General features: G+C 48.3%; 1 protein-coding gene across 1 annotated transcript; it reads left to right on the top strand.

Annotated features, from left to right (window-relative positions):
- The first annotated feature begins 4,330 nt into the window (after positions 1 to 4,330).
- LOC124648644 (putative laccase-11) lies at positions 4,331 to 6,186 on the top strand. Its single transcript, XM_047188366.1, has 3 exons — positions 4,331 to 4,937; positions 5,013 to 5,969; positions 6,053 to 6,186. Exons 1-3 carry the CDS (start codon positions 4,361 to 4,363, stop codon positions 6,184 to 6,186), a joined length of 1,668 nt encoding a protein of 555 aa, XP_047044322.1. The 5' UTR covers positions 4,331 to 4,360.
- The last annotated feature ends 7,315 nt before the right edge of the window (positions 6,187 to 13,501 follow it).

Below are 13,501 nucleotides of genomic sequence, written 5' to 3'. Positions count from 1 at the left end.
TAAGGTGGGTTGTTCTAGTCCTAGTAAGTGAGTGAGAAGAGAGAGAGCCTTCGCGCACTCCTCCTCCTCCGCCGCCGCCTCGCCTCGCCACGCCACGCCTCATCACGCACGCACGTCACGCGGGTTGCGGGAATCTCGCCGAGCCGAGCTTATCTTTTTGATGCTTGGGAAATTAATTGTGTAATCAATTACGAGTCATTAACGTGGGCTTGGGAAATTAATTTTGTAATCAATTACGAGTCATTAATGGACGTTAACTCAGCCGTTTTCATTCCGGTTTTTCTGGATCGTGGACTCGTACGTGGGCTGCGGTGCCGCCTCTTTTCAGTTCATTGCGCCGCCGCCTTCGTCTTCCTCATCCCGTCTTTCGGCGTGCACCGAGCGGCGGGACTGTAGGCCTCCGGAACCCTGCCTCTCGTACATCTGTACGGGTGAGGGGCAATCAGGTTTTTGGGGAGCGCTTACACACGACTACTGGTAACACGACGTCGTTCGACAACGAGTTCCCGAACGACGACTTCTTCCTGGACATCGACAACCTCTTCGGCAACCTCAACTTGGGCGACAACCAGGATGCTGTTGCCGCCAACATCGCCGCCGCTGCTGCTGCTACCGCCAACGCTGGACGGTACACATTTCTGTCCTCCTTGCTTCAGATCTTACTAGAGTTCCTAATAGTACTGTTTGAAGTAGATGCGATAGATTTATCTTGTCTAGATGTGATATGTTCATCTACTCTGTTGATCTGTATGATTAGTTCATCTGCTTATGTAGTCATGATTTATCAAGTATTAGTTCGCATTAATTCATATGATAATTTTCTTATATATTCAACACATACATGGGTTGCATGATAAAGTTTTTTTTAGAAGTCCACCAATCATAATCATCCATAGTACTTCGAAAAAAAAACCTAAAAAGTAATAACTAGGTTCTTAGGGCATCTTCAATAATTCGACGCATTTTCGATACCAAAAGTATCCGTTTTGATCCATTTAGGTCAGACGGGGACACAACATTGGCCATCTCGCCACCATTATCCGTTTGAGTTGGGGCAGACCCAGCGGCCCGACGCATTTTGGTCTGTCGTGAATATTTTAATTTTTCCCATTATTTCACCCAACTAGCTCATATGAATGAAGTGTTAATGTTGCAACATAATTAATTTAAGTAACATACATCTTAACATTGTTTACAGCCAATGTAGTCCACCAAATAAAAAACATAGTTTACAGGAAAATAAACAAAATGATAAGAAATGACTACTCATTTCCTGCCAATGCTCATAGATGCTCAATCAAATATCATGGATCTCACGATGCACATGGAGGATGGGATTGGTAGAGTGAAAGTATTCCTTGTAGAGCTTGCAAAGTGGTCGGCTTCTCAATTGCGCTTGAGATTGCCCCTATGTGGCCTTGTCAAGCCGTTGTGCATAGGCATCTGCCCCTCTGTGTGCGGGTGGCAACTATAATCATGAGTTCGGAAGAACCGTGCAACGATGTATCGACGATATTGTTGTAGAAAAACTCAATCGATTTGATGAGGTCCATCTACGTACAACACGAGATAATGGTCATATATGGGTCACTAGCCAATATCCATGGTCCTCCAGTTTTATACCTCAAAATCGTTCACGCATATAGCCGAATAGGTCCGAGGCATCGCAACTGGTGGATGGTTCCAAGGTAACGGGCTGCGGACTGGGACATGTCCTGATGCCTGTAAGTGCACGCATTAGGGGCAAAGGGAGGGGCGATGGGTGGGGCAGGCAACGGTGGCCCAGTAGGGTTGTGACACATAGGGAGGGGCGCAATTTGGGTGGCGAGCGGGCACATGAAGTGGAAGAGGTGGGAGCGCGCGGACATCGTCCCCCGATGCATTTCTTGCCCAAATTTTGGCTTGAAATGGGTCATAGCGGATGCCTCAGTCCATTTGCATCGGGCCGCTGGGCTAGGGTTTTCATGTTCTCCTGTCCGCTTAGACCAAAATAAACAGCCACGATCCATTTGCGTCAGGCCGCTGGAGATGTCCTTAGACCACCTAGCGCCGACAGCAGATACTATTGCGAGGAAGATGCGCCACCGTCCTCGCATATCCATCACCGGAGCCGGGAAAAACTTGTCATACTATAGTTTGTTGTAGTATATAAACATGAAGTCGTCGTGCTAATGCCGCCAAGAAGCATCGCACCAGAGCAGCAACCAACGCCAAAGATGAGGCACCCAGATTAGAAAAGTCAAACATGAAACCATACTAATGAACAAAACTGAATGAATTCCAGGAGATCTGCGACACACAACTCCGTGCATTCTCCACCGGCGCTGGAAACACCGCCAGAGCGAGGATATGATGTGAAGGACCTAATCCACGGGGCGGGGAGCACCGCTGCCTCAACAACTCGAAGAAGACATTGAAAAATAACCTAAAAAAAAGGAACCCTCCCATCGTTGAAGGGCCCTTGTCTGCCACACCTCCAAGGTTACAAAGGCACCGGAGACGGAGCTAACCGGCAGCTTAGCCCGCGAGGGAGGGGGGGGGGGCAGAACCCTAGATGCGGTTTTTTGTTTTGCAGTCTCCCCTCTCTCTCTCCTTGAGCCTCGCGTTTTAGATTGGATATATCCTATCTGGATGCATGATAAAGGTTGAATGGATGAATCCACATTGTTCTGCTTAGTTATTGCCATTGAGCTTAACTGAAACGTGATTGCTCCGGTGTCCCCCTTCAGCTCCATGGTTCTAAAAAATTGGAACCGCTCTAGGTTTTTTGTTTTAATCCGTGGAGTTGCTCCAGTTTTTGGTACAAATACGTGTAGTTGCTTCAGCTTTTGGTATAAATACGTGGAGTTGGTTCCGCAGAACACAAAAACATGGATTTTTTGTTTATTTACGTCTCACTGCCACCGATAAGTAACCAAAATGTTACACACGTTTTATCTTTCTCCCCCTCATCTCTTGGGCATGTTTCCCATGCCCAGACTCTCCCCGATTTGACTTCACCGCAGCGTGATTCACGCCTGCCGCCACCGAATCGAGGCCGCCAGCAAACGAATGAACTTACCTTCAGCCAGAGTCAAACTTGTCTGAATCATTCTTGCTGCCGTGCAAATCGTGTTGTAGCTTGTTGCCGACGCCGCCAGAAACTTGTTGTGACCGCCTCAACCAACTTCGTCGTGGGTGAGGCGGCGCGCGACGTAGTGGCGGCGACAGCAAGCTCCTGGCGGTGGCGGCAGCGAGCTACAACTCAATTTGCGCGGCGGCGAGAACGAATCGGACAAGTTTAACTTCAGCTGAAGGTACGTCGACTCGTTCGCCGGAGTCCATGATTCAGTAGCCACAAATAAAAATCACGTTGCGATGAAGTCAAATCAGTATCAGTCGGATGTAAATTACGGCGCTCCGTGTTTTTTATGTTTGTATACCAAAAGTTAGAGCAGCTTGCAGTTAACTTTTCAACTCTATCTCCTCTCTTAAGCGTGTTTCAAAATTTCTAATTACCCGGTGTTTGGGAACGTCACGGCAGTGCCGGGTGGTTCAGCGCCGCCGCCATAGCCATCGTCACCGTCGTGTCTAGGTCAACTCCACCGCCAGAAAATACTTCGCCACGGGCCAGATGGACTTCCAGCCAAAGATTTAAACGATCACGCGGTGCGTCCCGGTGTGCTCTGCATTTTTATATTTCACGAAATCAACTTCACGTAATTATACCAAAAGCTGGAGCACCTCCAACTTCTCAGAACCGTGGAGCTAAGGGGGACACCGTAGTACACCCCTAACTGAAACTCTGATTGAGCTAGTGCGCGCTTTGCTTTTACTAGCACCTGAGAAGGAAACTGGTATTCCAAGACATGCCTGCGATTTGGTGCGCCGTCATATCGTCAGCCGATTCAGGACTCACACAGCTGCATGGTGCACATTAGGAAGTAGCTAGCGTGCTCAAACTATTTTTTCCTCCTGATCCAACAGTTTCTTCCGAGGTTCGAAGGAAAAAGTAATCTTTGCCGTCAACCTGCACCGGTCGATCGAGCAGAAAGGGGGAGTAAGCAGCGGCCCTATGTGAGGATTTTCTATGTACGTCCACCAAACCCAGCCAAGAGCCAACCACTATGACCGTGTGACCCCCTACCATGCACGCCACCACGGCGGACGAGCACGTACTGGCGTACTGCTGCAGCCGTTTATATAGCCACTCCAAACCCTACTCATGTCACTCACTCACCACCTCGATCCATCCATACATCCATCGGTTCTTGCTTGATCGAGAGATCGATCAGTGAGCTCAGGAGGCTACGCCATGGGTGCTCACCGTCTCCGGTGCGGCGCCTCCCCTGCATGCCTCCTCCTCGCCTTCCTCCTCGCCATGGCCATGCCGGGCCTCACCGCCGGCCTCACCCGCCGCTACACTTTCAATGTGACGATGGCGACGGTGACGAGGCTGTGCAAGACGAAGAGCATCCCGACGGTGAACGGGCAGTTCCCGGGGCCGAAGCTCACCGTCCGGGAGGGCGACCGGCTCGTCGTCACCGTGCACAACAACATCAACAACAACGTCACCTTCCACTGGCACGGCGTGCAGCAGCGGCGGAGCGCGTGGGCGGACGGGCCGGCGTACATCACGCAGTGCCCCATGCGCCCCGGGCAGAGCTACGTGTACCGGTTCACCATCGTCGGCCAGCGCGGAACGCTCTGGTGGCACGCCCACTTCTCCTGGCTCCGTGCCACGCTCTACGGGCCCATCGTCATCCTCCCGCCCCGCGGCGTCGCGTACCCGTTCCCCAAGCCCTACCGCGAGGTGCCCCTCATGCTCGGCGAGTGGTTCAACGCCGACCCGGAGGCGGTGATCAAGCAGGCGCTGCAGACCGGCGGCGGCCCCAATGTCTCAGACGCATACACCTTCAACGGCTTCCCTGGCCCGACATACAACTGCTCAGCCAACAGTAAGATTCCCCCAAATCGTTGTATACGGTGCAGTAAAAACATGTCGGTGATGTATTATGTGACGTCACCTGCAGATACGTTCAAGCTGAAAGTGAAGCCCGGGCGGACGTACATGCTGCGGCTCATCAACGCGGCGCTCAACGACGAGCTCTTCTTCGCGGTCGCCAACCACACGCTCACCGTCGTGCAGGCGGACGCCAGCTACGTCAAGCCCTTCGCCGCCAACACGCTCGTCATCTCGCCGGGCCAGACCATGGACGTGCTCCTCACCGCGGCGACCAACCCGTCGTCCCTGGCCTTCGCCATCGCCATCGCGCCCTACACCAACACGGTGGGCACCTTCGACAACACCACGGCGCAGGCCGTCCTCGAGTACGCCCCGCAGCGCGCCGCCGCGCTCCGGAACCTCCCGGCTCCGCCACTCCCGCGGTACAACGACACGGGCGCAGTCACCAACTTCTCGTCCAAATTCCGGAGCCTCGCCAGCCCGCAGTACCCGGCGCGCGTGCCGCTCAACGTGGACCGGCACTTCTTCTTCGCCGTCGGGCTCGGCGCCGACCCGTGCCAGAGCCCTGTGAACGGGACGTGCCAGGCGCCCAACAACACCCGCTTCGCGGCGTCCATCAACAACGTCTCCTTCGTCATGCCCAAGACCTCGCTCCTCCAGGCGCACTACCAGCGCCGCTACAGCGGCGTGCTCGCCGCCAACTTCCCGGCCGCGCCGGTGCGCAAGTTCAACTACACCGGCACGCCGCCCAACAACACGTTCGTGACCCACGGCACCAGGGTTGTGCCGCTCGCGTTCAACACCACCGTGGAGGTGGTGCTGCAGGACACCAGCATCCAGGGCGCCGAGAGCCACCCGCTGCACCTGCACGGCTACGACTTCCACGTCGTCGGCACGGGGTTCGGCAACTACGACGCCGCCAACGACACCGCCAAGTACAACCTCGTCGACCCCGTGCAGCGGAACACCATCTCCGTGCCCACCGCCGGCTGGGTCGCCATCCGCTTCGTCGCCAACAACCCCGGTAGGTTTACTTTCCCGTAAACTCATGTTCGACCTCTGTTGACTGTAGCATCACTGAACTGTTGACTCTTTGTGTGGGGGTAGGTGTGTGGATCATGCACTGCCACTTCGACGTGCACTTGAGCTGGGGCCTGTCCATGGCGTGGCTCGTCAACGACGGGCCGCTCCCCAGCCAGAAGCTGCCGCCTCCGCCGTCCGATATCCCCAAATGCTCCTAGTCCACGGCTCCGATCTGCGGCGGTTTTGATCCGTGGGAGACTCAACTCGACCGAGGAATCCAATTGACCAGTTTGGCCTTAACTGAACTGAATGGTGTGCCCGTTTTTGTGATGTTTGGTTTTCTTGCCTCTCTGTCTCTTGGAGGACAAGAAACAAAGGTTGATGTAAACTTTATTAAAAAGAAGAATATTTGTAAGCTTGATCTTGGAAAGGAATGCTATTATATTCATTGATACTGAACATTTTCCGTTTCATCATGGACATTGTACTTCTTACACTGTATATACAATATGAATCGAATTCTGGACCAGGTCCAGCATCAATTTCTTGCATCCTATCTATTTGCCGATCTGGTCGGCGTGAACAACCCACCGCACACCCGTGACACGCAGCAGTTTGATGGGCCGTGGCCCATCCGCAGGTATCTCTGCTTTCCATTTCTCTGTTTTTTTTTATGTTTTTTCTTTCGTTTTTCAAAATCTGAACGCTTTTTCAAAACCCAAATATCTTCTGCGAAATTTATTTTTCAATTTTAATTTTTTTTTCAATCTGAACAAATTCCTAATTTGAACTTTTTTCATAATATACAAATTTTAGAAAATGTAAACTTTTTTTCAAAAAATATCCTATTTTGAAATTTGAACAAATTTGGAATCTGAACAAATTTCTAAACTTGAATAAATTTGAAATCTTAACGAATTTTAAAACTTGAACAAATTTGAAATCTATTTTTAAAAAATTTGATGAATTTTGACATTCGAACATTTTCTAGATCTGAACATGTTTTAATAAAAAAATCCGAAATGAAAATTTAAAAATAACGTTAAAGAATCTGAAACCAAAAAACAGACAAAAAACCGTCAAAACCGAAAAGAAAACCGGTGAGAGAAACAAATTCGCGATTATGGGCCAATCCCATGTCAACGGTGACTGAGATCCAATGGCCAGTCTATTGCAAGGCACAACATGCCTCGAGTCCTCCATCCACCGTCCAAAATAATCCAACGGCCAGCAGCAGCCAGCACGGGTCAGACCAGTCAACAACCCAAGACATCACTTACCTTCGTCGTCGTGCAACAGCCAGGCAGAGACATCAAGAGGGAAAAGAGGAGAAATGTGCGGGCGTTGCCGGCAGAGAGGTCCGCCGATGCTGCTGTCACCGTCGTCGGCTCTAGCGGTGGGTACCCTCCACCCCCACCCGACGAGATCCTCCTCCCCGCCCCGCTAGGACGTGCTCTTCCGCCCCGACGACTCCTTCCACACGCTACGACGACGACCTCCGCTCGGGGTGCGACCTCCGCCCGGCGCCACCGACTCCCATTTGCGACCACTCTTGCGGGTACTCCGGGAGGAACTCTAGGCGGGAGGCAACGTCTCTGCGTTTTATATAGTGTCGTCACTGTCGGTTTCTCGACGCCTCCGACGCGATCGGAGGTGGGTGATGGGAGTCGGCGTGGGTCACCTCAAGAGCTTCGTCTTTGCCGAAGGTAGGCGCAGCGGCGGCGGTCGGACCAGCAAGACCACGCTGCATGCAAGAGCTGCGCGACCTCCTTTTATCTGAATGTTGCGCTGATTTCTGGCCCGTGCGTGAGCGTTGATTGGGCTGATCCTTGCCTTGCTATTCTTGACCCTTGGATTATTTTGGATGGTGGATGGGAGGGCACGGGGCACGTTGTTCCTTGCAATAGACATGCACTGGAACTCGTCCCACCACCGACCTGGTAGGTGTATAGGTTTTGCCAGATTTGATGCATATGGGCACTAGTTTTACTTGGACATGGGCAGCCCAAACTAGCATGAAGCATGCCATTGGGCTAGGCCTAGGCTAAAAGATTAGGCCCGATGGTTGGGCCAGACCAGGCCTGGGCCTAACAAATAAGCAAGATAACACTACTGTTTAGCCCAAGGCCCACTAGGCTTTTCTACATGGGTTGGTCCTAGGCCTTTCTGCATCGGGCCTTATTAGGCCCAGCTTGAGGTATGCCCATATATAGCACCAATGATCCCCTTTCGAAATACTAAAATCATATTTTTGTAGGTTTCAATTTTTTTTTGAAAAAAACAGGATATATTGTATATCCCAAAATAAATGCAAACTATCACTTTGAAAAAATGTGTATTTTGAGCAATGTAAAAAATGTGATTTAAGTATCATATTTTTAAATGTTAAAAGAATACTACTCCCTCCGATTAATAATAAGTGTCATGGTTTAGTTCAACAAAAATAAACAAGACCACGACACTTATTATGGATCGCTATATCAGATTTTGCCATTTTCATGTAACTTACAAAAAAAAAAGCATTTTACATTGCGGTTTTGCCTAAGAGGACACTAATCTATCATAACTATTCTTTTCGATAAAGGGTGCTTTATTACTGAAAAGGTTTAATCATTACACCCGACCTCATAGCACACAACCGCACAAATAAAATTTATTAACTAAAAAGTATGAAAATGCACAATATAAGTAAACATCTCGGAAACTGCGAAGACGCCTAAGACGATGGAGGACCAATATGTAGATTACGTTGTCATCCATGTTGGATAAAAATATTTCTCGCCATGTTTTGCAACCGTGTAGACACCTCTTTAAATAGATCGTGATGCTCCGCACTTTCTAAAGACGATCATGAACGGAGCATAATTGTACATCGGTAGATAAACTACATGAGAGAAGAATTTTTATGATTAAAACCTTGTCGTTTCTACATAATCATAGCGATCCAATGTTGGCAAGTGCTTCCACCCTAATAAGTAGCTTAAACCTATGATCCACGTCATTTAGCCAATTGCCAAACATATTTACAATGATGTGTGGTGAGTATAAGGTAGAACCTATATGGATAACTGGCCGGATGGATCTAGCAAATTTGGACTCCAAAAATAAGTGTTTGATGCTCCCGTCTTGATGGAAGAAGGCACACTTGTTACTTTCATGCCAATTGTGTTTTGGAAGGCAGTACTTGGTAAGGATTACACCTCGACAAAGATACCACGGAAAAATGTTATTTTCGGGCGGAATCTTCCGCTTCCAATTCTTTTTGTTGTTATCCACTAGCACACATGACTAGATAATTTACCACTCTCATGTAGACTTCAACGAAACTCAACATGCCCCTACCTCAAATGGACCATGTAGCAACTCATTATAAGATGCTTGTTAGGATAAATGAGATTTTTTTTGAACGTCATATTTGGTGGGAAGTTTCCAGCACCTTAGCGAGGGTGTTGCTTTTATGAGGGATAATAGTAAGAGTTGGATACTGTTCTCGTGCATGCCCTTACCTACCTATTTATCCTTCGATACCCTTATATCCAAACCACTTTTTTGTTATTACTTTTTTTTTACATGACTGCCCATTACTCTTGCCTCATTACTATATTGTTTGTTAGCGAGGTCATTCATGAACAGGCGCGTAACGCCAACGTACACGTGAGCTTTGAACAACAGAATACTCATCTGTATAAAGAGTATATTTTTTGAAAAAAAAAGTACCAAGTGGCGTACCCTCCCTGGTGAATCAAGGCCCTACGCGAACACAACAGACACGGCACTCCACTGACCGCTCCGTGATCTCCGATTTTCTCCACGATATAAGCAGACAAATGCCACCCCGGGAGCTCTACCACTTGGCTGTCTCGTCCTGTCGTCCCCTTCACTCGCTCGCTCACTGTCTCGCGCTCTGCTAAAGCTCCTCCCGTTTCCCCCCTCTCCGCCATTACCACTCCAAGCTTCCATTTTCGAGCTCACGAGCTGATCGCCCAAAGGAAAGCGCAGGAGGCGCATCCATGGAGCTGCGCGCCGGGGATGGCAAGTGCAGGCTGTCCACGAAGAGGAGCGGGAAGCAGCGGGCAATGGCCGCGCACGTCGACGGCGGCAAGAGCGAAAGCGGCGGGTCATCGTCGTCATCGTTCCGGCGGCGGTGCGCGCGGCTCATCAAGGAGCAGCGCGTCCGGTTCTACATCGCGCGCCGCTGCGTCGCCATGCTGGCGTGCTGGCGCGAGCGCGACTACCCCTGAACCTGAAGGCTGAAGCTGACTGAAATGTATGTAGTTATGTACTAGCTAGCATTACACTCGATCGGTGGAGAAGCTGTTCCAGCGATTTGCTGGTTTTTGCTTCTCCTTGACATGCCTCTCTGATTATTCTATATGTGGTTGATGATCTAGAGGAGATGGAATGAGAGATTCGTGACCATGTACTTGCTCCGTTCCACATTGTTTGTCGATGATTTAGTATAACTTTATACTAAATTAACGATAATTAATATGGAACAGATGGAGTAACATTGTTCTTTAAATCTCTGTGCGCCTTTTCCACGTCCATGTTTTCTTTCAGAAAAGAAAAACAGCTTGGAATAGCATGTTTTAATTACATCTTTGCTGCGTGGTTAAACCGTTAAGGAGGAAAAAAAAAAAGGAAGAGAGAAAGGGCGCAGGCAGCGCTGCAGCCGCTGCTTTACTGTGTTCTGCCAAGCAATGTGGCGCTGCTGCATGCGGCCTCTCTTCTGCACTGTTGAGTATCCAGCGCTGACGCCGACACGCCGTGAATTATCACACCCTAAACGACGCAGTCCGTACCTGGGCATTCTGTTGCTACCTCCTATGCCTCGCAACTTGCCAGCCATTTACAGCTTAAAGCCTCCCTTTGGGTGGACAGTAGGACCAGATAAGATATGCAAGTGATAAGAGCGGCAGTGTGTACTGCTTCATGGCCTTCCCCTACGACTAGCTACCGGTGGTATAGCCTGCATATGGCATATGCTATCTATTCTAACACAAGGACATGTGGTTAAATAAACCATCTCTCCTTTAGGAAATTTCAACTATGTCATACATGAAGTTCTATTTTATAGAAAATGGGAGCTTCTATATTACCTCCGGCTAGCATCATGAATTCGCGATACTCAACTACTTTTAAGAAGGTAGCATAGTGATTTATGTAAGATTTAAAATCTATTTTAAGATTCCATATCCTTTTCTATGACACAAAAGTATTGTATTATCTAAAATTCGTGCTTAAATACAACTAGTCTAGTCAAGTATTGGATATTGTGGTGGCAACGAGATTCACTTTTAGTGGCCTTCTAATATGGCTACACTCACATGTGGGCTTTATTAGTTAGATTAGAAGTCTAGAACCTAAATTTTGGAATTAACCAACAACTTCTTGATAGTTTGTAGAACATGTATGGGTGTAACTGCTTTTGGTGAAGTTTTACATTGTCATCGACTTCAATTAGTACATTATCACACACAATAGCCACTACCACGACGATGACTAGAAGAGGGCAAGATGAAGACGATGCAGTCTTCTACTATGTTTAATAAGTTTCTAGTTTATTGTAACAATTTGCTTCAAGCAAATTTATCTCCAAATATGTATGCAATTTCTATGCAATTGCCAAAAACCTGACTAGCCGGACCACGACACACGATCTTTCTGCGGTGCGACCCAAACGGATGAAAATGGACCGGATGGATCGCCGTGGGTCGGCCCGCGGGAGATGCCTTTACATGTGCACTCATATATTAGTACATAAGACCATCATAGAAGATAAAATATATGTGTATGCAACCAACAACGAACTATTTCACAATTTCCATGAAAAATTCACTACTCAAATAAAGACATAAAGATACAATATATAGATCATGGAAAAACAATAGATTGCATCACAAATCATGTTTTCCAACAGATTACAGTAGGGAGATGATGAGGGTGTTGTTGTTGATGTTGATGATGAACACATTGGAGGACGGGTGGAGCCTACCGGCGGCGATTCTGGCAACAGTTCCAACCTCCAAATTCCTTCTTTCTCTTTGTTTCTTGTTTTCCATCTCCACCTCCCTCTCTCTGAGATTCCGTCAGGACCCTTTTTATAGGAGTTTTAAGTCAAGATGAAGAGGATGGCGGTGGAATCGTTGGCATCGGACGCTCGAGTCACGGACAAGAGGGGATAGTTTGGTCCCACCGCCAATTGGGCCTGTTTCTCCCTCGGGTCTCCGTTCGTGAAGTTCCAGTACTCCATGTACTTCCGATGAAATATTAATCCTTGAAAAATCTCAAGTCCATTTGACTTCATTAAGGTCCCTGAAAGATGAAAATACACAAAATAGAGTTTTCCAGTTATAACCCAAATAAAGAGGATCATTGGTAAATCCCCACAAATTAATATAAAACATGCGTATAACATTGTATATGATGCAAAACATATGGGAATATGTATCAATAAACTAGAAAGTTCATGTATGTTTTTTACATGCATCAACGTGGTGTTCTTTGAAGCCTATAGTCTAGCCCGCTCCTGATTTGCTCACAAACTATGCTGAGGATGAACTCTGACAAAGGTGCTTCCCACACCATAGGTGGTTTGAGATGATACAGAGCTGGACTAGCCCTAGCGTTGTAAGGCACCATCCAAGAAATAGAAGGAGGGACGACCTACAAAAGACAATTGAACAATGCTAAGCATGGCTATCGGTTGCACATTATGTAGAATCAACCTCTAAAAATGAACCTTGCACAAGGGACATAGGTTCTTATAGTTAGGAGAGTAATATTTGTGGCCTTAGGTTGGTGAGATGGACGGAGAAGAAGGTTTGACAACCGTGGTTGTGCTTATCGGAGAACAAGGCAGGACCACGGTGGCCATGCTTGAAGGACTGGAAGGCATGATGCCCTACAAAAAGATTAAATATATTAACCATGGAAGTGAATCCATCCTATGGCAAGCATGAAAAAGAGTTGCTTAGAACCTAAACCAGTCAATCACTACCACATCCATCCTATGGCAAGCAAAAAAAGGGTTCCATAGAAGGTAAATCGGTCAATCACTACCACATCCGTCCTATGGAAGGCATAAAAAAGGTTCCATAGATCTACATCTTACATATCTAATATATCACATCGAGGGTTAAATCTTTCTTATAGACATTGGAAAAGATTCAACAGAACAGAGGCCGGGAACGATGGGGAAGGCACGCCGGTGACGAGCGCCACCGTGTTCATCATCGTAGCCGGTTAAGAAGAGCTAAATAGGAGAGGGGGCGAAGGTGGGCAATAATGATCAAAATTAACTTTCGGTGCACCGCCAGAGCTTGCGCCATCTCCGCCGTTTGCAGCCGCTCATATGCGGTGTTGTCGAAATAGCACGCAACGAGGGTGGCTCCCTGGAAACGACCGATTTGGCCGTTTCCTCTGGGCCTGTCCCCATGTTGTTTTGACGCGCGCGTTTGGCCACGATATGGGCGTGGACTCGGTGACCAATGGGGCCATTTTTTGCTCCCCAGGACCTGTTTTGAGGTGTTG

This window comes from Lolium rigidum, chromosome 4 (assembly GCF_022539505.1).
Source record: "Lolium rigidum isolate FL_2022 chromosome 4, APGP_CSIRO_Lrig_0.1, whole genome shotgun sequence".
Classification (NCBI taxonomy): domain Eukaryota; kingdom Viridiplantae; phylum Streptophyta; class Magnoliopsida; order Poales; family Poaceae; genus Lolium; species Lolium rigidum.
This window is presented reverse-complemented; position numbering and strand designations above follow the sequence as displayed.

Excerpts from the sequence above, each read along its gene's own strand:
- LOC124648644 (XM_047188366.1), top strand. The coding sequence starts at position 4,361 with ATGGCCATGCCGGGCCTCACCGCCGGCCTCACCCGCCGCTACACTTTC. Across the intron at positions 4,938-5,012 it reads ATACAACTGCTCAGCCAACA|ATACGTTCAAGCTGAAAGTG; the intron begins GTAAGATTCCCC and ends CGTCACCTGCAG. Across the intron at positions 5,970-6,052 it reads CTTCGTCGCCAACAACCCCG|GTGTGTGGATCATGCACTGC; the intron begins GTAGGTTTACTT and ends GTGTGGGGGTAG.